General features: G+C 46.6%; 2 protein-coding genes across 2 annotated transcripts in view; both read right to left on the bottom strand.

Annotated features, from left to right (window-relative positions):
• SNTB1 (syntrophin beta 1) overlaps positions 1 to 17,447 on the bottom strand; it is a 228,459-nt gene extending 211,012 nt beyond the window's left edge. Inside the window, exon 1 of the mRNA XM_082721779.1 lies at positions 16,563 to 17,447. Coding sequence (XP_082577905.1) covers positions 16,563 to 17,115 — 553 coding nt within the window. The 5' untranslated portion in view covers positions 17,116 to 17,447. The remainder of the gene's footprint in view (positions 1 to 16,562) is intronic.
• Positions 17,448 to 17,550: 103 nt separating this feature from the next.
• LOC309858148 (uncharacterized protein) overlaps positions 17,551 to 22,909 on the bottom strand; it is a 64,851-nt gene continuing 59,492 nt past the window's right edge. The window contains exons 4-5 of the mRNA XM_082718951.1: positions 19,376 to 19,510; positions 17,551 to 19,110 (exon numbers count right to left, since the gene is read on the bottom strand). Coding sequence (XP_082575077.1) covers positions 19,074 to 19,110; positions 19,376 to 19,510 — 172 coding nt within the window. The 3' untranslated portion in view covers positions 17,551 to 19,073. The remainder of the gene's footprint in view (positions 19,111 to 19,375; positions 19,511 to 22,909) is intronic.

Below are 22,909 nucleotides of genomic sequence, written 5' to 3'. Positions count from 1 at the left end.
AGGATGCCCGGTTAAATGGGACCTGCAGGTAAGCAACAAATGTTTTTGAGCCTATGTATGTCCCATGCAATATTCGGGACATATTTATATTTGGAAAAATGCTCTGTATCCAATAACTGTGTTTCACCCAGGAACCCTGCATATGAAGACTTTGGGAGCTAGATTAATGATCTCAGAAGCATGGATCTCGAGTTCTGGCTCACACAAAAAATAGAGAAACTGCTCCAAAGTAACAGTAACATGGCAAAGCTAACATGCATGAGAGCAAAATTCAGTGGTGCCATATGTATGTCTTGCAGCAACCTCGAACAACCTTTGCCAGTACCTAGCCCTCTCAGCACTGACTCACAGAGAAATCTCTGAACACTTAGTAAACGACAGATGGTCTCATTAGACATTTGACAAAGAGAAAAAACTGTGCTAGGTCTCAATTACTATTTGCTCACTCCCTAAACTCCCTGCCGAATTTTTATGAACTGTATTCCAAAGCCTCCTATGGGAGGTGTAATTTTTTTCCCCCTTTAACGAAGTGCCACCAACTGGGCGGCCTATAGCACAGAAGCAATCTCTCCCAGCTCTGAAGTCAAAGTGTTGGCAGGGTTGGTTCCTCCTGTGGTGGCGAGTCTGTTCCAGGCAGCCTCCAACTTCTGATGGTTTTCTGGCAATCTTTAGAGTTTCTTGGCTTTAGATGTCTGACTTCAGTCTCTGCCTTCAGGTTCCTATGGTATTATCTGTGTGTGAGGTCTGTGTCCAAGCTTCCCTCTTTCTAAGGACAGGAGTCTTCTGGGGGCTCACCCTGTTCCAGGGTGACTCCATCCTGACCAACCATATCTGCACTGACCCTATTTCCAGATGCCACATTCTGAGGTACGAGGGGGATGCACTTTAGTGTATGAATCTGGAAGGAACACAGGCAACCTATGAAGGGGCTAAATCTGCAAAAGTGTCAGAAAGACTGGAGAGGGAAGCCAAAACCCAACCAAACACATCTGTACACGAAAACGAACAGGCAGGGTGTGGGAAGTGGGAGGCTCCCAGAGCCCGAGTCCTGCCACAAGAGTCTGTCCGTCACACGCCGGCGGGAAGGGGCTGGTAAGTGGACAGAGGAAAGCTGCTGGCATGGCAAGGATCCTGTCTCCACACAGCCTGCAAGCAGGCAGTGCTAGACAAGAATGACTTCTTCCGGGTCCAGTTCAGGCCCTGGCCTGGTTCTGCACAATCATTCCCCACGGTCCCCACTTTCAGGACCCCTCCCTCACTCTACGGTGACACTGACTGTCTGTAACACACCCCTGGCAAAACTGTTCTAGGTGTTTCCTGCTGGACATTCCGTCACTACAACTGTATCAGGGAACCTTCTGATTGTCCCAAAGTGTATTTTGCGTGCATGTTTGACATTAGATGCACACACAAATAGACATATATGAACACATCTAAAAAAATAAACTAGCTGAGAATGGAATTTTACAAATCAGTGTCTGATATTCCTTCTTTAAATAGTTTGTTCTTGGGGTGCCTTGGTAGCTCAGTGGGTGAAGCATATGCCTTCGTCCAGGTCATGATCTCCAGGTCCTGGGATCAAGTGTCAGGCTCCCTGCTCTGCGGAGAAGTCTGCTTCTCCCTCCCCTTCTGCCTGCCGCTCCCAGGCTCATGCTTGCTTGCTCCTTCATAAATAAATAACATCTTTAAAAAAAAAAAAAAAGGTTTCTTTTTTCAGATCATTCTTCCAGGCTTTATGGGCTTTTTCTTTCTTTCTTTTTTTTTTTTTTTTAAAGATTTTATTTATTAATTTGACAGGCAGAGATCACAAGTAGGCAGAGAGACAGGCAGAGAGAGGGGGAAGCAGACTCCCCACTGAGCAGAGAGCCCGATGCGGGGCTCGATCCCAGGACCCTGAGATCATGACCAGAGCCAAAGGCAGAGGCTTTAACCCACTGAGCTACCCAGGCACCCCAAGGTCTTTTCAAAGAATACACAACTTAAGTGAGTTCTTGGAGCAGTTATAAAATCATATTGATTATTTTTCCCTGATAGATATAGATTGATACACATACCATACCAGGAACACAAGGTCTCCTGTTACTTCATTATTACTGAGGTGGAGAGTACATTTTCTGGCAAAATAAGAAATAATGATTCTGATATGAGTTATAACTCAAAATAAAATGTGCCCATATAAAATAAAAAAAATTTAAGTTTTTAAAATATTTGAAAATTAGTAAATCCATTACAAAATTCTATTTTCCAAGTTTTAAGGGGAAGGATCACCTTTGTTACCTTAGGCCCTCTTTCAACTGAGAATTAAAATAATAAAGGCCTATGGCCTGAAGACCCTCTTGAGCAGCTATGGACCCAATACCATGTATGTTATTTTATAGTCAGCAAGTTTCACCAGCCAAAGCTGTTTCTTGCTTTTCCCCAAATCCTGCCATGTTAGGGCCACCACTAATGACCAACATAATTGCCATAAGTGGGCCAATTCTCTTCGGTTCTCCGAGGTTCTAAGACAGAAAAGACCTGATTGATCCCTTCTCTTAGAAACACAGTCTAGTGGGGAAAGACAAACAAACATACTTTAAAGACAGTCAACACACTTTGAACTCTTTATGTACTGAGTTCTGTGTTCCCACATCAGTCCTATAAAGAAAGTACTATTGTCCTCCATGAGAAAATGGAGTTCTAGGCAGGTAAGGCTATTGCCAAGGTCACACAGCTAGTTGGTCCACTTTGCTCACGGCCAGTCCTTATCTAAAAAGGTCAACAGGACCGAAGCTGAGAAGCACTACACTCCCCTTCGACTCAATTAATCTAACTTGTGCATCATCAACTTACAGGAACTGCGATCAACTAACAGGGAAGGCAAAACTCTCTATTGACCTCACATTAAAAGAAATTAAAAGATAGGCACAGGTAGCCAGAGCTCTGCTTCGCAAAGTTTCCCAGGGCAGTATATGGCATCTTGATCGTGCCCAGAGCAGCCTTTATGAGAGATTTGGGATGGAAGTCTGTCCGGATCTGAGCGCAGTCCATCTTCCGCCAGGTTTCCTCTGAACACTTTTAAATTAGGCCACACGGTCCCGCTGGAGCCCGCTGGCACGTATCTCCTCTGCAGTCTGGTCCACACCAGGGAGGCTGCTGGCAGGGAGTGCCTGCAGTTCTCGGCCTGGGGGCATCTTTTGGGCAGGGGAGTACTCGTGACCTCAGGGGGATGCCCAACAGAAGCACCGGAGAGGTATGCCCCCAGCAATAGCCCTTAACAAAAGGATGAGTGGAGAGTGGGTAAGTTTTACCTGTTTCGTCCCACCTCAGGGGGAAATACGCTAAGCTCCAGAGTGACCAAGTGGTCCACTGTGGGGCCATGATGGCCTTGATGGGCTCATTCCCTTGACTATCTCCTGTCCCCACTCTACCACCAGCACTTCCTGGGATCACATCCCAAGTAAACATCTTACCCTGAGATCCTCAAGTCAGCTCCTGCCTCTAGGGGAATACAAAAATGGAGCAAATCTCAAAATAGATTGAAACTATTAAAATAGTTTGAAATAGATGAAACTATTAGATTATGCAGACGTAACACACTGAAAAGCAAAGCAGAGGGAAAGGAACTTGGAGACATCCGAGTCAATACTAGTGGGAAAAAAATCTTCAAAAAACGATTAATACGTTCAGAGAGATCAGCAAAGACGTGGCATCCACAAAACAAGAGGGTGCTATTAAAAAAATGAGCAATGAGAATAAGAAAATGTTCCTGGAACTCAGTGATATGACAGATGAAATGTTGAAAAAAAAAAAAAAAAGATCAATATAAGAGTTGCAGATAAAAATCTAGTGATTCTCCACGAAAAAGAACAAAAATAAACAGAAAGGGACAATTGGAGAAACAGCAAGAAGACAGCAACAAAAATCAGTTTATTTTTCAGCACAGTATCAATACAGAGGGTCCGACACCAACCAAAAGAATTTCCATGCACAGAGAGCAAAGAAGAGGGAGGAGGAGAACCGTCAAAGAAATAAAACAAGAAAATGTTCCAGAAATGAAGTGCAAGAGTATTCAGACCACAGGTCCCAGTCTACTCATTAAATGGCACCTTTAATGTCACAGTTACCTTTTTGATGACACCCTGGGGCCCGAGGAGATACTTTCCAACTCAGTGTTTTTAAGTAGTTAAATCCAAACAATGTACTACATCTTTGTGTCCTAAAAATGTAGCACCTGCTGGACATTATACAACTCCCCAAAAGCTGGAATCCTACCGGATGCTGCCACCCTCATTTCCTATTCCACACTACTTTTTATTTTGTGTGGCACTTGTTTTTGTTTGTTTTGAAATCACGGCAACTGCAAAAAACCAGTTTTGCAAAGATACTGACATCATAAAAGGAATGTAGCAATCTCCTATTGAGTCGCCAGTTAATGATTTTCCCAGTGTCCAAAAGATGCTGCTGTTTTCCCCCAAATTTCAAAATATTCCATGGCCCCCTGGTGAGTTCACTGGGGCACCCTATGCCATATTGGCACACGGTTTGGGAGCCATAGTTTTAGCTCATCTGTGTCCATCCAGGGCTTAGAAAATTGATGAATGAAAACCCCACACCAAGGCCAATCACTAGATGCAACTCAGAATATCAGTGATAAGAAGAATTTAAAATTTCCAGCAAGAAAAAGGAGGCCACACGTAAAAGAAAGAGAATGAGACATTTCACTGCAGAAAGACTTCTCACAGAAACTCTGAAACCTGCTGAGGGAAAATGTTCATTCAGACTTTTCACACCCAGAGTGTAAGTCCAGTGAGAGAACCGATTAAAGATATTTTCACCTATTTACCTCCCACACATTCTTTCTCAGGAAGCGACTGGTGAATGTGCTCCAGCAAAAACTAGGGAGTAAACCACAAGTGAAGGGGACAGAGGCTCCATGGAAACAGAGGAGAAAGCTCAGGACAGCCTGAGGAAGATGGCCACGCACCAGACCAAGGGCGAAGTCGTCCGTTGACAGAGCAGGAAAATCAACAGAATGGGGGTGTGATTTGCCATGTAAGAGTGTCTGAAGTTATTCTTAGAAATTTGATAAAGTTTGATAAAGTCTGAAGTTATTCTTAGAAATTTGATAAATCTAGTACTTCTTTTGGGGAAAAAAAAATTAGGTATATGAAAATGAAGCAAACGGGAAAAAAAAAGAAACTGCTAGAAACTGCAAGAAACTTGATCAAAACTATCCTGTGGCTGGAAAATGAAACAATGTTGACATGATGACAATTTTATAAAAACAGAATGATTTAGTCAATAATGGCTGACACTGAGAAATGAAGAAGCAGAACATAGGCATATTATATTTGGAATATTAGAATATACTTTATATATGTATATTAGAATTAGAAATATATTCAAATATTCCAAATATTATGTGCCTACCGTGCTAATATATTCTAATAATAATTACTAAATTATTAAGTAAAACATGTATTCTAACATTCTGGGGGACAATAAAAAAGGTATTGGGCAAGGGTGGGCAAAGGAATGCTATATTATATTTATATTATATATTATATAGCATTACATTATCTTGATTTAGACAAATTCTAAACATGAAGTAAAGAACAGAGGATAGTTTGTGGATACTGCAAGCAAAAAAGAAAAATCATTAAGCTTGATTTTTACTGCAGATAAAAAGCTTTCAGATGAAAGCATCTGAAATGCAGGGGCCCAAATAGCCAAGTAATTACCTATATTTTAAGCTTCACTTTGCTTATGTAACCCCACTGTACAAGTCACCTCTTCTGTAAGCCATTCCTTTGCACACCAGGTATCCTTAGTAGCTTCTGATACTCCCTAAATTCCGCTACAGTATTTACAGAACTTATAATTATAGAAATAGTTGTAATTTATATAAATGTTGATTTATTACTCCACACCTGTCTCCCTCTGGAACGTTCGATTTCAGAAGAGGAATTTCATCTCATCCCCCTGCAGATTTTTACTTCAATCTACTGACAAGGCGCCACCTTTCAAACACTACAAGAAAAATTATTTTAATAACTAGTTGTGTAATTATTATACACCATATGTCATCAATCCAACTGTCCTTTCTTTTTTTCAGATTTTATCATTTCTGATTTGAGGAATGTGCCTTAACACTGCTGGAGGCCCAGATGGAACCTGAGTTCCTGCAGACAGAATTTACAACTACTCCAATCATTCATTAGGGGCGCTCCGCATCTGAAACCACTTTACATCATCTGCCTACGTCTTTTTTTTTAACTTACACTGACACTGTACATTCAGACCTCAATATTTATTAGAACCAACTTGCAATTCAAAACCTCAGTAGACAATATTTTTCCTTCCTTCTACCAAAACCCAATCTGAGATGTGTGAGTTCCTTTGTTGTCCCTTTCTGTGGGATGGATTTACTTTTCACTTATCCCTGTACTGAAGGGATAGCCCCGACACCACGTTAATTCTAAGCAGATATCCTATTAAGACACGCCCATCTTAAACATTATCTTTTCTTTTTCAAGGGCACATGAACAATGATCTGTCTTCCACTGGGTTGTCTCTTGGATTCCATGAAATACAGTATTAAATAAAAATAAAAAACCAAAGTATAATGCTGGCTTAGTAACAGTTATGTAAATATTTCACATTTTAACAAAATATAAAAAATGTGAAAAAATATTTCACTTTTCACATTTTAACAAAGGAAATATTGGGGTTTTTTTGGGCTAATAAGATCTCCACATTCCTATAAGTCCTAGACAATTTTTCAAAGAATTCTGAATTTTGCTGTGTAGGTTAAATCCGTACTTGCCCACTTTCCCTTTACAAAACACTTTTCTGCACGTTCCTGCAGATCAGCATTTTAAGACAAAGTTTGCATTTGCCCACCAGAAACCACAGCAGCCTACACTGTGATTTGGCTGATGGAAAACATCTGATGCTGCTAAATGTCATCAATGAAACAGACCCTTGCGGGATCCTAATTCACCTTTACAAGGCAAACTAACTCTCCCGGGGCCATCAGTTGCATCCTTTGGTTCCCAAACATGGCAAATCCCAAACTCTCCTTTGTGTCCCCTAAAAGACGTTCTATCACATATGCTTGACCCCCTCATTTCCCGTCTATGCTTGGATCCTCTATCTGCAAACCGTACTTAGCTAAGCGTGCGACATGACATATTTTAATTAGTAAATATTTAGTGCTTACTATGTTCCAGGCAATGAGCTAACCACTTTCCATCCACAATTGTTCTCCTCCTAACAATGAACCTACTGATTAAGAAATTGAGGCTTGTAAGTAGGTCACTCGCTCAAGCTCACACAGCTAGGCAAGAAGCAGGACAAGAATGTAAGCCCAGTTTGAGCAAATCCAAGGCCCATCCTCTAAACCACAGCATTATACTGCCGTGAGAAGGAAACTGCAAGGAAAAGAACCAAGAGCCGGCCCAAGAACAGGATCTACCAACTATGGTAACACTCAGCAACTGGTCCTCAAATCTGAGATGGAGCTTCCCACATTTATCAATGAGCTACAAACGACGCTTCCAATCACAGGCAGGGGAAGTAGTTTTAAAAAGCACTGAGCCACGGGATGGGTCATCATCTTAATTTCCGTCATAATCTCTACTGAGCGTGAACTTTCCCATCTTGTCTGTCCCACTTTGGGAGCGGGCCTCATCTGCATGGGTCTGTTAGGACACTACTTCGTGGTGTTACATATTTTCTCTGGAGTCGCACTCTGCAGGCCGGAGCTGAAGGCAAGCGATTATTATAGATCAAAGCCAGTGAAGTGGGTAATGAGGTCTGGTATATAAAACATTTGGTATAAATGCAGGGGAAATTCTGGCCTTTCTTTAACATGAACTGCTTTGAAATGCATCATTTGCAATAGAATTCCTAGTAGGCCACTAGCTGCCGGAGAATAATTTCCCTTCACCAAACAGACCACCGGTAGCTTCGGCTAGATGTCTTTCACAAATGTGGAGCTGTGTGCAGTGAGTTATTTTTAAAACACACTCCATGGGGTGAGTGCTACAACGCACCACGGAACGTGAAAAGCATTTCCCTCCACGGCAGAAACATGAAACTGAAGGACAGTCCTGATCCACTTCACATAAAGAATATGGTCTGAATTTTCAGGCTGATACATCAGCTTTAAAAAAAAAAAGAATTAAAATATCTAAGCAGACAGTTTTCATCTCCCTAGGTGGAAAGTGTTCTTACATATTCAGACTTGTAGGTCCCTGAGCCACAGGGGGGCAGAGGAAAGGTGGTTATAAATACAACATTAAAAGGATAATTACATTTTCCAATAACTTTTAAAAATCATGTCTGGCTCCTCTTTTGCCTTTCAAGACCGGTCTATGTTAAGTAAGCGCGTCCCTGGCTATAAAGTGGCTTCTGTATTCTTCGCTACAGCCCCGGATCGAGTTTTCATTATCGACGCTAAAAGTGGATCCTTACCACAGTCCAACGGCTCGAGGGCTGGAGGACGGGCGTCATCAGAAAAGGTCAGCAGGTCCCCAAAGTACTTTCCCTCTTTGAGCAAATCCAAGGCCCATCCTCTAAACCACAGCATTTTACTGCCGTGAGAAAGAAACTGCAAGGAAAAGCACCAAGAGCCGGCCCAAGAACAGGATCTTGCTGTCATTCCTTCCTCTTTTCCCTCCCTTACGCCCCCACTGACTCTCTTCCCCTTCTTCCTCCCTTCTGTCCTTCTATTCTTTTCCTTCCCAAGACATTTTCCCATCAGCCTAATACATTGCCGCGTACTATGCCACACAGGCTGGGGTAAAAAAAAATCACACCCTTTCTATGATGAATCTCAAGAAATTCACCGTCAGCCTCAAATGCCCCAGCTCCTCAGTAACCATCAACTCCCCAAAATCAAGAGGCCATGCCTTACACCTGTCAGACTTCCTTTCGTCCACTGTACAACGTCTTGACAAGATGTCTCGTGCAGTAGTTAGAGCCTGGCGGGTGTGAGAGAATCCGATGTCCAGCTCCCCCATTCACAAGGTAACCTTGGACCAGTCCCCTCATCTCTGACTTCCATTTTCCTCCTCTACAAAAAGGGGGGCTCATTCCCCCAGCCCAATCATCCACAGAGGGTTGACCTGGTGACAAAATCACAATGTGCTGGAAGCCACTTTTACAAACCTAAGCCCCGTGGCGGAGGGGGCTCCTTCCTAAGCACAAGTCAGGGTCGAGCGTCTGAACCCCGGGCTGCTGTGGGCCCGTGAGGCTGGGTCACCTCAAGAGATCCTCGCCTACCTTGCACTTCTTGAAATGTGAAACTCAGCATGACATTTCCCTGCCTCGCACACTTCACCCAGAGAAGGAAATCTAACTCTGTAACAAGGCCTAGAAGCCACAGTTCCTGCTCAGTTCTCCGGTCTTTTTTTTCCATTCTCGCCCTTTAGCAAGGCCAGAAGGCCACACTCCCCCCACCTCTACCCACACGGAGCTACAGCTGAGAGCCAAGCTCTCTGTCGGGCTGCCTTGAGACCTTTGCCTTCCACAGTCCTGTCCAAGAATGGGCCGGATGCCCTTCCGAGGCTCCCACTGCATCCCATAACGCCTGTGATGTAGCACTTTCCCCTGCATCCTGCAGCTGCCTGTGTGGGACTTATCTGCATTGGTCACTGTGATATTGTCCGTCATGCACAAGCTCTAGTGGTATATGGCACACAGAGGACACTCAGTAAGTTACCTGTTAGGCAAATGAATGAATGAATGAATGAATGAGGAACTCCTCTGCCACGTGACAGGACAGGACGGTTTACCATGGTGGAGGACATTCCTGAAGAGCTACCTGGGAACTCTGTACCATTACCATTTCAGCAAACCAGATGCAATATGCAGAAAAATGCCCCCTTCCGCCACCCCCAACATGCACACCTCCTAGTCTCCAGATCCCAACCATAGGTTACCTTGCCTGGCAAAGAGGAAGGAGGGTTGCAAAGTGAATTCAGGTTGCTAATCAGGTAAGTTATAGTTTAAAATATATATATTTTTTTAAGATTTTATCTATTTATTTGACAGAGAGCAATCACAAGTAGGCAGAGAGGCAGGCAGAGAGAGAGGAAGAAGCAGGCTCCCCGTTGAGCAGAGAGCCCGATGCAGGGCTCGATCCCAGGACCCTGAGATCATGACCTGAACTGAAGGCAGAGGCTTAACCCACTGAGCCACCCAGACACCCTAAAATAGATTTTAAGAAGGGAAATTATCCTGGACTATCTATGTATGACTGAAGTCATCACAAACAAGTCCTTAACAATGCAAGGAGGCAGAATAAAGTTTGAAGTGGTATCTTTTTTTAAGATTTTATTTATATATTTGAGAGAGAGAGAGAACGAGTGGTGGGGAGGGGCAGGGGGTGGAGAGAGAGAGAGAGAAGCAGACTCCTTGCTGGGCAGGAAGCCCCAATATGGGACTCAATCCCAGGACCTGGAGATTGTGACCTGAGCTGAAGGCAGATGTTTAACCAACTGAGCCACCCAGGCATGCTGGCTAGAGTATTTTGATGTGGGAAAGACTCAAGCTGCCACCACAGGCTAAAAATGTAAGGAAGTCAGGAGCCAAAGGACCTGAGTGGTCTCTAGAAGCTTGTGGAAAAAGCAAGGTGACAGATTCTCTCTTAGGGGCTCCAGAAAGGAATACAGCACTATAAACACCTCAAAGTTAGCTCAGTGAGATCTGCATCACACTTCTGACTCTAAAAAACTGTAAAATAATAAATTTGTGTTTTAATTTACTAAGGTTTTGGGTAATTTGTTAGAGCAGCAATAGAAAACAAATACAGTAGACAAGAAAGCAAGAAGACCTGAATTGGACAAATCATGGGACCTCTTGGAGCTTCACTCTAATCAACAAACCAGGGATATGCGTCCCTAACCTGCTTCTCACATAAGGCTGTTCGTGAGGCTTCAAAGCGATAAATCTGTGTTTGAATTTCAGCATTGGAACTTATTCTCTGTGTTTTTTTGGCAAGTGACTTTGGTGATCTGTGCCTCAGTCTTCTCATCTGGAAATAGTTTTGGTGACTGTGAGAATCCAATGATTTAGTCCACGTAAAGCGTTTAGAAAAGCATCTCCTGTGATGCAAGGAATATATAAATGTTAGCTTTTATTACATATGTAAAGAGTCTGGAAAACGGTAGGCACCACAGGGTCCTGCAGAGGATATGGTCCGATATCCCCAGGGGATGCCTGCCTAAAACCACAGACAGTACTACTGACCCCTATATATACTATGGTTTTTTCCTATGCAAACATAACTATGGTAAGGTTTAATTTATGAAACAGGCAGTAATAATAAGTTAGTTAGCACCGACAATAACCAATAAAATAGCACAATTACAACAATATATTGTCATAAAAGTTCTGTGACTGTGGCCTGTCTCTCAAAATATCTTACTGTCCTGTACTGGCCCTTCCCATGATGAGGGCAGATGCTAAGAGGCCTAGGTGAGGAGGTGAAGCCGGGGGAGTGACGCAGGCACTGTGACAGAGCATTAGGCTGCGGTGACCTTCTGAGAATTTCTCCGAGTGGGGATTGTCTGCTTTCCAGGCTGTGGTGAACCTCGGGAAACTGAAACCGCGGAAGAGCAAAACCCCGTATAACGAGGACTACTATATAGAGGGGCAAAGCCAAATCAGCGTTCCTTTTCTTAAAGATCTATTTATTTATTTGAGAGAGAGAAAGAGAGCACGCATGCGTGCAAGAGCGGGTAGGGCAGAGGGAGAGGGAGAGAGAATCTGAAGCAGGCTCCTTGCGGAGCACAAAGCCTGACACAGGGCTCAAGGTCATGACCCTGAGATCACAACTGAGCTGAAAACCAAGAGGTGAAGGCTTAACTGACCGCACCACCCAGGTGCCCCCAGAATCAGCGTTCTTATAGAATACTGGCTCATCAGGAGAGTGGAGGGTCGGGGCGCCTGGGTGCCTCCATGGGTCAAAGCCTCTGCCTTTGGCTCAGGTCATGATCCCAGAGTCCTGGGATCAAGCCCCACGTCTGAGTGGGGAGCCTGCTTCTCCTTCTCCCTCTGCCTGCCACTCCCTCTGCTTGTGCTCTCTCTCTCCCTCTCTTTCTCACTGTCAAATAAATAAAATCTTTGGGGGAAAAAACAAAAGGGTGTTGGGTCTGAATTTATAGGATATAAAGTGAAATAAGGTTTAGCAATGGCTTAACTTAGCTTCCTAGCTTCCCAATGAAGAAAATCAAGGCCCAACAAGAAAAAGCATCTTGTGAAAAGAGTAACCGCTAGTTAAAATGTAAGCACCCGAGTTTCAAGACTCTAAATTCCACAGTTCTTGGATATTCTTTAATAATCCGTACATCCCAGGGGCGCCAGGGTGGCTCCAGCTCATGCTCTCTCTCTCAAAAAATAAGTAAATCTTTTAAAAAAAGATCCTGTATCTTAAGTAAACTAAGATTCTCTAAAATGCAAGTTCTTGTCCAGTCCTGAGATTTCATGCCAACCAAACCACTGCCTCTGCCGCGCGCCACATCTCCCTGCCCTGCCGTCCCTACTTCTACTACTAAGGAACTGACTGTGCAAGTGACATTTTAGATGATCTCAGCAGCCAGGCATTCCTGGGAGCAGTGCTGGGGGAGGAGCTTTGATGGACAGGGTTCCTGTCAACAAGAGTCTCTGACCTTCTCCATTGAATTTCTACTTCTTCTGGTCCAGCTCCCTAGGATACCTTCTGGAGCCAGATAAGATTCTTTTCACCACCCACTCCCACCTTCCCTATCCCACTATGAGTCTTCCAGAACATTCTGCACTTTTCAATCTGGACAAAGTTATGGAGAAACTAACCTTATTGTAGTTTCAGTTACAAAAATGTTGAAAGATTCCAAATTACTATTTCGCTATCAATCTAAGGGCAAAAAAAACCTCATCCCACCCCTGACTCAGAACTACCAGGATATTTCTGCAGCTGTGCCCGGCTCCACTTCACAGGGGGCCATTCACTCCGTGTCTGTGTACACCGTGTCCCCTGATGGTATGGGGTTCCATATCTCCATGGCTGAATGCAGGATCCCTGCCCCTACTCCCGCAAACGGGAAGTGAGTTCATAAGGTGAAGACATCTGGTCTTAACTCTGATGACTATCTGGTGAAACACTGACTTCACTAGCACAGTATATTCACACTTTATTTTCAGCTTGAATTACAATGTAATCTCCTTGCAGGCCAGGTGTTCAAATGACAGAGACCCTGCCTCTTTGCAAAATAGCCCCAATGTGGCAGCAGCTCCCTTTTTTAGGGAGCCAGGCACTCGGTGCCTTAAGGTTTTTAGACTCAATCCTCTTCCCTGTTCCTCCCTTTTGCGCAGCCCACACAATTGCTTCTCCTGCTCAAGGCTGTCTCGAGCATTTCAGCATATTTGAGAAATGGGGAAGAACATCCTGAGCGCAAGAACTGAAGAATCTTCAACTGAGTTAAGTACATAGTTGAAGGAGAAGCTCCGAGTATCAGTTTCACCCAGAAGTTACAAGGATGAGCTTTGAAGTCTGATAGACCTGGAAGCCTCCTCCCTGTGTTACTTTAAGCAAATAACCCACTGTCTATAATCTTGTTTCCTCATCCGTAAAAGGAACAACAGTACTGGCCTCACAGAGTTACAAAAAGTGTAAGGAACAAATGCAAGTAAAGCCTGGCACATAGAAATGCTCAAGAAATGTTAGTTGTTGCCATGATTCCCTTCCCACAGAGGAATGGTCTCCTAACATTACAGTTACGTAATAATAATAATAATAATAATAAAAAGTATACTAAAAATAAGAACTATAAACCCTAGCACAGTATGAGGAATGGACTATCCCTTGGGAGGGACAATTTCAGCTTCGTTTCATGTAATTATAACTAATCATAGCAGCCATTTGATGCATGTTTTTTTTTTTTTCTTTTACTCTCAGATTCTCTTCCATAGAGCAGCCCTGAAAAGCAGGAATGTCCAGCCGAGTTTTCTTACTGCCATTTTTCAGGAGACACTAAGGCTCAACGCGGTTCAGATAACTCTGTGAGAGACTGGAACTAGAAGGCAGGCTTTGAAACTTGCTCCTCAGCTTTTCATTTCACGGTGTTCCATGAGCAGTGGTGCTGATTCTCCACTAGAGGGCGCATGTCATGGAATGGGGTGTGTTGGCTGCCCGCTGCCCCCCCCCCCATAAAAACCAAAACCAAAAAACCCACCAAATCCGCTCCAGAACAAAAACAACAACAACAAAACAAAAAACAAAACAAGACCAGTCTAAGTTAAAAAACTGCATTTTTCCATATAAACATATCTTTAAAACATCTCCCTAAGCCTCCTGTCCCAGCTGATTACATCTGCAAAGCCACTCCTATGTAGAAATTCAGCCATTGAGATTGCACTTCAGAATACAGGCAAGAAGGTATGTGATTTTAAAAAGCCCTTCAGGTGGTTCTGATATGCCCCTTCAGTTGGGAATCCATGTATTAAGCTACAAAAGAGATGTGTGATACTGGCTTTCATGGTCTATGATCTCTCCTACTGCATTTAGAACCAACACTGGAACTCAGAACAAGAGACACTGTTTCAAGGGGGGCCTCTGTTTGCTTCTCTAGATTGCAGTCGATCTCTGAAAACACAGGCTGGGGTAAGGGATAAGACTGCTGCCCCAAGCCCAGGTGGTTCAGGTCTAGGAGACTCACAGGCCTTCCCCCAGAGGTCCTGTCTGCAACACAGCATGACCTGTTGCAAGAATGTCACATTAGAGGCTTTTACAACACTCACTCTTCAGTTGCTGCATCTGTAAAGTCACATAACTGATTCTTTTTCTTTATTTTCAACTGCAGGGCATCACCTTACCTTCCTCTTTTGGAGAGGTATTTTTTATCTCTTTGCTAAGTCATTATTCATTAAATTGAAAGCAAGGAAAAGAAAAGACATAATGAAGGGCAGTGCCTTGAAACAGAACGGACCTGTTTTTTGTCTCCTGGTCCCCTGATAGTTTATAGTAAACACTGCAAGCTAAGCAGGTGGCCCAGCGGTTTACACTCCAAACTACACTTGCCCCAGATCCCACCTGCCCCTGTCACACAAACCAACACACACTTAAGTCATGAAAACTTTTTTTCTGTTTACTTATGTTAATCATCAAGCCAAAGCAAATAGCCTTCCAGTTTCTGGATCCAGGGTAGCAATTAAATATGAAGACATCACAAATCCTCTAGGTAAATAAAGGTGTGTGTGTGTTGGGGGGTGGGGGGGTGCCCTCTGTATTCCCAGCAGGAGGCAGACACCATGTGTTGCATCAGCTGTCACATGTAACAAAGCTGGTTTCCCAACTTTGAACTTTCTCAGTTTCACACACCAGCACCACATCTGGTAAGCAGGAAATTGACCTAAGTCCTTAATTTAGGATTTAAATCAACTACCAGTTTACAAGATCTGAGTTGAAACACTCTTGTTTCCAAGGCTATGGGTTCATTGATTTGTTCACTCAGGACGCAAATCAACTCAGGGGAAATGAACTGTAACTAAATAAAAGACCCCAGACATCTCCACCTACAGTGAGGGGAAGCTGAATAAATAGACAAAAATAATTAACATGATATTTGTACTGACTGAGGTTTGTACAAATTAAGTTATGGGCCAGGGAGGCAGATATCAAGTAAGAAATACAGATGAGGTGGGAAACGAGAGTGATTATCCACTTAATACCCTACTGCCTTTCTGCACATAACCGCAAAAGGATACAAAACCAGGGCTACTTGTTCTCTCCACTTGAAAAATTAGGAGGGTATGCACACAGGATCTCAAAGTCCATTCTTAGAAGCCTCACACTCAGGGTAAACTGTTTACAAATGCGAAACTGTTTCCACCCCACTAGGGAAAAATCCCGGGAAAAGGCAGGCAGAAAAACTGCCTCAGCAACCCTCCACCCAGAGCAGCCTGGAATCCAGACTGACCGGCCAAACACCTGGCACCGAAAGGGAACTTCTGCGTAAAGCTGCAAAATACTTCCCAGCTCAGGGCACAACTCGCCAGCATAACCCCGGGTTCCAATCCGAGAGGAGGCAAGTCCAGAAGGATAATGGGCTTTTAGCGTTCAAACAGGGCCACTTCTGACTTCTTTAGGACTGAACCTTCTTAAATGGATTGCCCAGGCTTCTGAGAACATGGTGCCCAAGCGGAAAACTAAGAGAGTTGCGGTTTTTCAGGGAGCCCTCACCGCAGCGCGGACGGCTGCCCTTCCTCACCAGTGCCACGTTCCGGTCCGTACGCTACCCTCGGATTATCCGCGGGTAAAAATGACGCACGGTGCCCTAAGCATCTGACCCTGCGCCTGCCACGTAGCTCAAGAAGCCCAGCTCGCCGAGCCTCTGCACACACCCGTGCTGGGTCCAAGCCCGCAGCGACTCTAGGGTAGGGACAAGTGGCCCCCCAGGTGGGTTAAAGTTGTCCCAACTCCCCGCCACCGCCCCCCACGCAGGGCCCCGGGGTGGTGCCGGCACCTGGGTAAGCGTGAGGGTGCGGTGGGAGGGTGAGGGGGTGTGTGCGCGGCCCGCGCGGCGTTAACCCCTTACCTTCCAGCAGCACCTCCTTGCCCGCGCGCTTGAGCGCCTGCACCGCCTCGTCGTGGGTGGCGTCCCGCAGGTCGGCCCCGTTCACGGACAGGATGGCGTCGCCCACGTACAGGGCTTGGGTCTGGTCCGCCGCCAGCCCCTTGAAGATCTTGCTGATGAGGATGGGCATCTTGTTCTCCTTGCCCCCCTTGATGCTGATGCCCAGCCCGCCCAGCTCCTGCTTCAGCACCTTCACGCCGCGCTTCTGGTTGGAGATGGACTCGGGCACCTGCTCCGGCAGGTCGGTGAAGGCGGTGCGGACCCCGGCGGGCGAGTCCGGGGGCTGCGCGCCGCCGGCGCCCCTGCAGAATGAGCCATTGGTGGCGGTGCCGATGCCGTTGTACGCCGCGGCGCCCTCCTCGCAGCTCAGAACCAGGGCGTCCTCGCTCAAGTTCACCAGAACTTTGTGCCAGCGATCCCGCACCAAAACTTCCAGCAGCCCGCTCCGCTGCGCCCGGCCGCCTCCCCCGCCGCTCGGCCCCGCCGCCGCCGCCGCCGCCGCCGCTACCGCCATCTTTCCGGCATTCTTAAAATGCCATGTGATTGCCAAAGGGGGGAAAAGTGGGGAAGGGCTGCGGGGGAGGCCGCGGGCCCGGGGAGCGGGGAGCGCGCGCCCCGCAGGGAGGAGGCCGGGCGCGGGACGCAGCTCCGGGAGTTCGCACGCGCGCTCGGCGCGAGTTGGCAGACGCAGCCCGGCCCGTTCCCCCTCGCCTGAGGGGTGGAGCGACCTAAAAGAAGGACAGACAGACTCAGGGGAGGGGAGAGGGGAAAAAAAAAAAAAAAAAAAAAAAAGGCAAGCTCGGCGCCAGTTGCAAAAGCCCAAACCGAGGGGAGCCGCGCCGCAGCTCGGCGCGGGGAGGGCGGGGAGGAGGAGGCGCGCCCGCGGGGCGGGGCGGGGCGGGGCGGGGCCCGCGGCCCGGCGGCCGCTCACCTGTTCCAGCCGCCGCAGCCCCGGCGCTCCCGCTGCCTCGCCGCTCGCCGGCTCAGACCCCCGCCGCCGCGCTCCCGGGAGCCCACGGCGCGGCAGGGACGGCTTCCTCGCGCCCGCTGCCCTCCCCAGCGCGGCCCTCTCCTCTCGAGCCTTCCTTCTCCGCCGGCGCCCACACCGCTCCCTTGCTGGGACCGCTCCTCCTGCCTGGGTCCCCTCCCTCGACGCCCCTACCCCTTCCCTTTCACTCTCCCCCAACCCCGCTGGATTGTCCCTCAGACCTAATCCCCCAGCTCTGTCTGTATCCCTCTCCTCACGCTGACTTCCCCCACCCGAGGCTTGGCTTCTCCTGCTGAGTTCTTACCTGTCTGTCCTTCGCGGGAGGACTGCCAGGTAGACTCAGACCGAGGCCCCGGGTTGTCCTGAGAACCCAGCGTTTAACGTCAGCATAACCCGAGTGCCCACCGGAAACTTCCTCTCTTTAAACGCAGGACATCTTTCTGCCGCATCTCTGGACAGGTCCGTGCTGGTAGGGCTTTTCAGCAGGTCACTGACTGTCCCAGGCCCCAGGAACTGCCTTCCCAGCTTTAACACCGAATATGCTCAGTGGTTCTGTCCTATCTTTTCCCCCACCAGTGCCATACCAAACGTTTCCTGGGACTTTCTCTTTTTTTCCCCAAGATCCAATATAGGAAGTTCACCATTTAAGAACTCAGTGCCAATGGATTATAACCGAAAAGTTCCTTCACTGGCTACTTATTTGGAGCTCAGGCTGCATTTTTTTCCAGAAGAACAAGATGATAATTGTTGGTTACCTGACTAAGCCAATCCGGAAATGCCAACATAACCCGTGGCACAGCCGAACCTCCCAGAGTCCTCCTGGTTCTTCAAAGTCTTAGGTTCTCCCCCACCATAGTTAGGTGTCATGGCCTTGCCCACTCCCTAAAAACAAGAGTTTTAAGTCTCTCTTGAATCCCCCATTTCTTTACACCTTTCTCTCTTCTGTCCAAAATCAAAACAAAACTCTCAAATCTGCTCATTTCTAAAGCAAACCCCACCCAGCAAGGTGTCCAGAGGAAAGAAATCTTCCCCAACACATTCCCACTGACATGTATCACCACCGACATTACCCAGCATTCTCTAACCCTTCCAGAATGACCCAAACATTTTTTTTTAAGATTTTATTTATTTATTTGACAGACAGAGATCATAAGAAGGCAGAGGGACAGGCAGAGAGAGAGGAGGAAGCAGGCTCCCTGCTGAGCAGAGAGCCTGATCCGGGCTTGATCCCAGGACCTTGGGATCATGACCTGAGCCAAAAGCAGAGGCTTTAACCCACTGAGCCGCCCAGGCGCCCCCAACCCACACTTGTAACTGACAATTCTTTAAAAGTCAGATGAATCCCTAAAAGGTAGCTGGAGTCCTAGGCAGGGTCCCCAGATGACATGAAAACATTTGAACTTCTCTTAAGAAGTCACTGAAGGCAGATGAGTGGAGACCGTTGGACTAATGCTTCTGTTTGCAGCCCCCTCCTTTCCTACAGTTTAATCCACCAGTCTTCTACAAGATCTGTGTTCTTTCCTGTAAAAGTACCCATGGCTGCAGGGCCAGCAACCATAGGATCAGACAGGGAGCCTATAGGGTATACCACTGTGGGGTGGGAAAACCCGTTGGGATTGCCCTCTGCTTTAGAGGCCGAGGATTCACTCCTATCACTCTTTAGGGAAATCAGAGCCTGAGTGTCTATGCAATAACCCAAAACATTAAGGAGGAGCTAGGCACCAGAACCCCACTGTGATGATTGAGAAACCCAAACTGATACCCTCCATTTCCATCATGGTCTTACCTCTGCTCAAGCAATGTGGGAAGCCCAGACACAACTCGAAGTGACTTATTGATTTGCCGTAAGATACCACAGGCTCTGGAATGGTACTTTCTCAGAATCTCTGTGATCAACACATTTTTTCCTGTGTAAGCTAACCTGCATGGGAAGGAGGAGGCAGCTTGTTGAAAGTGGTATCAAAAGGAGAGACAAACCTTGAATATCATTAGGCCTGAGGTGCACATGGTACCTGGAAGTGGCTTTGTCAGTGGAATTATCCAAACAGCACCTATTCTGCACACTTTGCACATACGAATTTATTCCTCCCAGGGATTCTTGGGGGTCCTTATCCCTATCATCATTCCCATTTTATGGGTGAACAAGTTGAGATACAGGTTTAATAACTGGCCGGGGCCTATCGCTGGTCAGTGGCAATCAGGATCTGAAGCCAGATATGAAGAGTCTGGCCCCTGAACCATGGTCCTACCATCTCCTGAAAACTCCAGGCGTGTTAGCTGCAGGGTGTATCCTGCAAGGAGGCTGGGCTTGCCTCTCTGGGAGGGAGCACCTAGCTGTCCTGACTGTAGAAAGGTAGCACCTGCCCCTGCCTCCAGCCTCTCCCTCTTTCCAAGGTTAGCCACCACTCTGCCTTTCCCTCATTGATCCTTTCTTAAAAATTTTACCATAGGGGCGCCTGGGTGGCTCAGTGGGTTAAGCCGCTGCCTTCGGCTCAGTTCATGATCTCAGGGTCCTGGGATCGAGTCCCGCATCGGGCTCTCTGCTCAGCAGGGAGCCTGCTTCCCTCTCTCTCTCTGCCTGCCTCTCTATCTACCTGTGATCTCTCTCTGTCGAATAAATAAATAAAATCTTTAAAAAAAAAATTTTACCATAGACATGTTCATAAATTGAAGCTGGTAACTGTTGTGGTCTTACAGGCCTAGAAGTCCTATCTCATTCCTCAAATACCTTTGCATCTCTGGCCTCTGATAGGCAACTCGGATTCTCTAGGGTAAACCTTTTCCTCAATTTCTTAGTTCTTCGCAGAACTTGAGACTAGGGCCCAGAAAATCTCCTTAATATTTGCTGTGAGACAGATGATACCTTCCTACAACTCCTTTTTTTTTTTTTTTTTAAGAACAATCACTGGAAAGTACTGAAAAGGTTTCCACCTTCCTCCTTTTATAAGGCATCTGAACCTCAGAGTGTAGCAAAGACGGAATCAAGGCCACAGAGTGGGTTTGGGGCAAGGCAGCCACTGGGCTCTCGTGACTGCTAGTCCAACTCCATATTCCCAAAATTATACCTAAAGCTCCCTGACCCCCTTTTCCTTAAACCAGATTTCTTTTGCTTAGCTCTGTCTCCTGCTCTGTTTCCGCCTTCTGTCCTAAACTTTTGATTTTCATTTCCCACCAGCCAGAACTGGGAGGCTCCTCTGTGGGCCCCTTTCCCGGTGGGATGTGCATTTTGCTCCAGGGTGTGTGTGAACGTAGATTTGCAGAGCACATCACGGGATCCTCAGCCCCCCAGCACCAAGGGCCTAGGGACAAGGAACAGTGTATGTGCATCCATTCGTCCCACAGAGTTTGGCTGTGAACCTACCAAATCCCAGGCTGTGCTCTACATGTTGTCATCTGGGAGCAGAGAAACTGGCAAAGGTGCGCCCTATGGAGCTTACATCGTAGTGGGTGGTAGAGTGGATGTAGAGAAAGACTACAAACTTGTAAGATATTTTTCTTGCAGAAGTAAACGCTGGAGAGAAAATAGAGCAGTGTGTTAAGAGTCAAGAGTAATCAGGGCAAGAGACCATGAGGAGACTGGGAGTGGCGCTGTTATGGAAAGCCTTTGGGAGGGGGTGACTTTGGAGAGAGACGTGGATGGCAAGAAGAGGGCAGTCTTGCAAAGATCCGGGGGGAAAGATCCCAGGAAGAAGGCTGTGCCAGTACAATGCACCTGAGATAGAACCCAGCTTGTCTGGTTCATGGGACAGGAAGGAGCTCAGGGTGGCTGGGGCAGTCTGTGGGAGGAAGAGAGAGGTAGGGGCAAGTTCAGAGAGGGAGGTGGACCAGATCACAAGGTAGGGCCTTGGAGGACTGCAAAACCGACCTTCCTCCTCGTCCTCTTTGAGCTTTAGCCGCGAAACACTTTGGATTGTCAGTGTCAGTCTTGATTTCAAATGTTGCTTACTGTTACCTCCTGAGTAAACTTCTATGGGGGGTTGAACACATGACCCAACATTTGGGTTTGGAAAATGTCATCACTGTGTTTTTGGCCATGTTTCCTAAAAAGCAGGTAGCACATCTTTAGGGAGATTTGTCCAATATGCAGGATGGACAGTGCACCCAAGGTGAACAGTAAAGAAGAGGAGACAGAGGGCTTCTTCATATCTGGCAGGGGAGGGGGGGAGATAAGAGAGGGGAACTAGAGTGAGAGAGAAAGAGTGAAAAAATGAGACGGGGTGAGTTTGCAAGAGGGATGCTAGAGATGCCAGTACTATTGGCGAAAGGCTTGTGGAGTACAAGGAGGCAGCCAGAGGCCCACTCGGGTTGCAGAGACAATTCAGACAGGAAGACAGTCATGAACACGGAGTACACGGGGAGAAGGAGCCGGCCGCAGAGCTGGGGGTGAAATCAGTGGAAGCAGCTGTATCAAAACGCTGGCTTAGAGAGTCTCACTTCCAAGGTGAAGCACCGAGGCTCGGGGATGGCACCGAACAGAAAGAAGACCGAGCAGGTTCCTTCTTCTCTGGTACGCCCCAGTTGGCCAACAGGTCTATCATCAACTTGAAGAAGGTTGGTGAATACCCTCTACTGTGTGTGCCCGGCTTTTCTGGGTGGGTCCCCGGTAAACTAGATAGACCGCCACCCAGGATGTCAGCTGGCCGGGGATCGGGTGAGAGTTCTGGGATTGCTCACACGGAGGTCAGTGCTGCACCTGGGACATTTCAAGGAGGAGCAGGGCTAGCCCCGGGCAGCGCTGAAAGTACTTCGATGTTTATCTTCCAGCTTCTCCTCCTGAGTTCCACTCCCTTCACTGCCCTTCCGAAACAACCCACCGGGGAAACAGACCTTACCCCCGTCTTTCAAGACCTAGGATATAAATTTAAGCTATTTTTCCTAAGGGGTCATACATTTGATCCTTTTTAAAACTGTGAGCAGTAAGTCAGATCTTATATTAAAGACACGTTGAACAAAATGGCTCTCTGAAATCCCGGTAGGCAAGAGAACCCTCCACATCCTAATTAGGCCACAAGTTGGCCCAAGTAGGCATAAATCATGTCCTGTTCCAAGGGTCAAGAGGAATAAGAAATCAAAGTTTCTTCCATACACATTTTTCAAATAGTAGGAAATGAAATAGACAGGAAAGTTCAAATAACTATTTCAGATCTTGCTAAACTGCTCCTTAGACTCCAAAAGAGGCTGGTTATTAAATTACTTTCAGAACTGTTGGAATCAGAAGTCTATCAATGAGGGAAACTCACTTTTCCCCATGATGTCTCCACTCCCTTTATGGAGTCATCCTTCTGTATTTGCCCTTGACCTCATGAGAAACTTCTCTCAT

Source organism: Mustela nivalis (genome assembly GCF_964662115.1).
Source record: "Mustela nivalis genome assembly, chromosome: 2".
Lineage (NCBI taxonomy): Eukaryota > Metazoa > Chordata > Mammalia > Carnivora > Mustelidae > Mustela > Mustela nivalis.
Note: the sequence above shows the minus strand (reverse complement) of the source record. Positions and strands in the feature narration are given on the sequence as shown.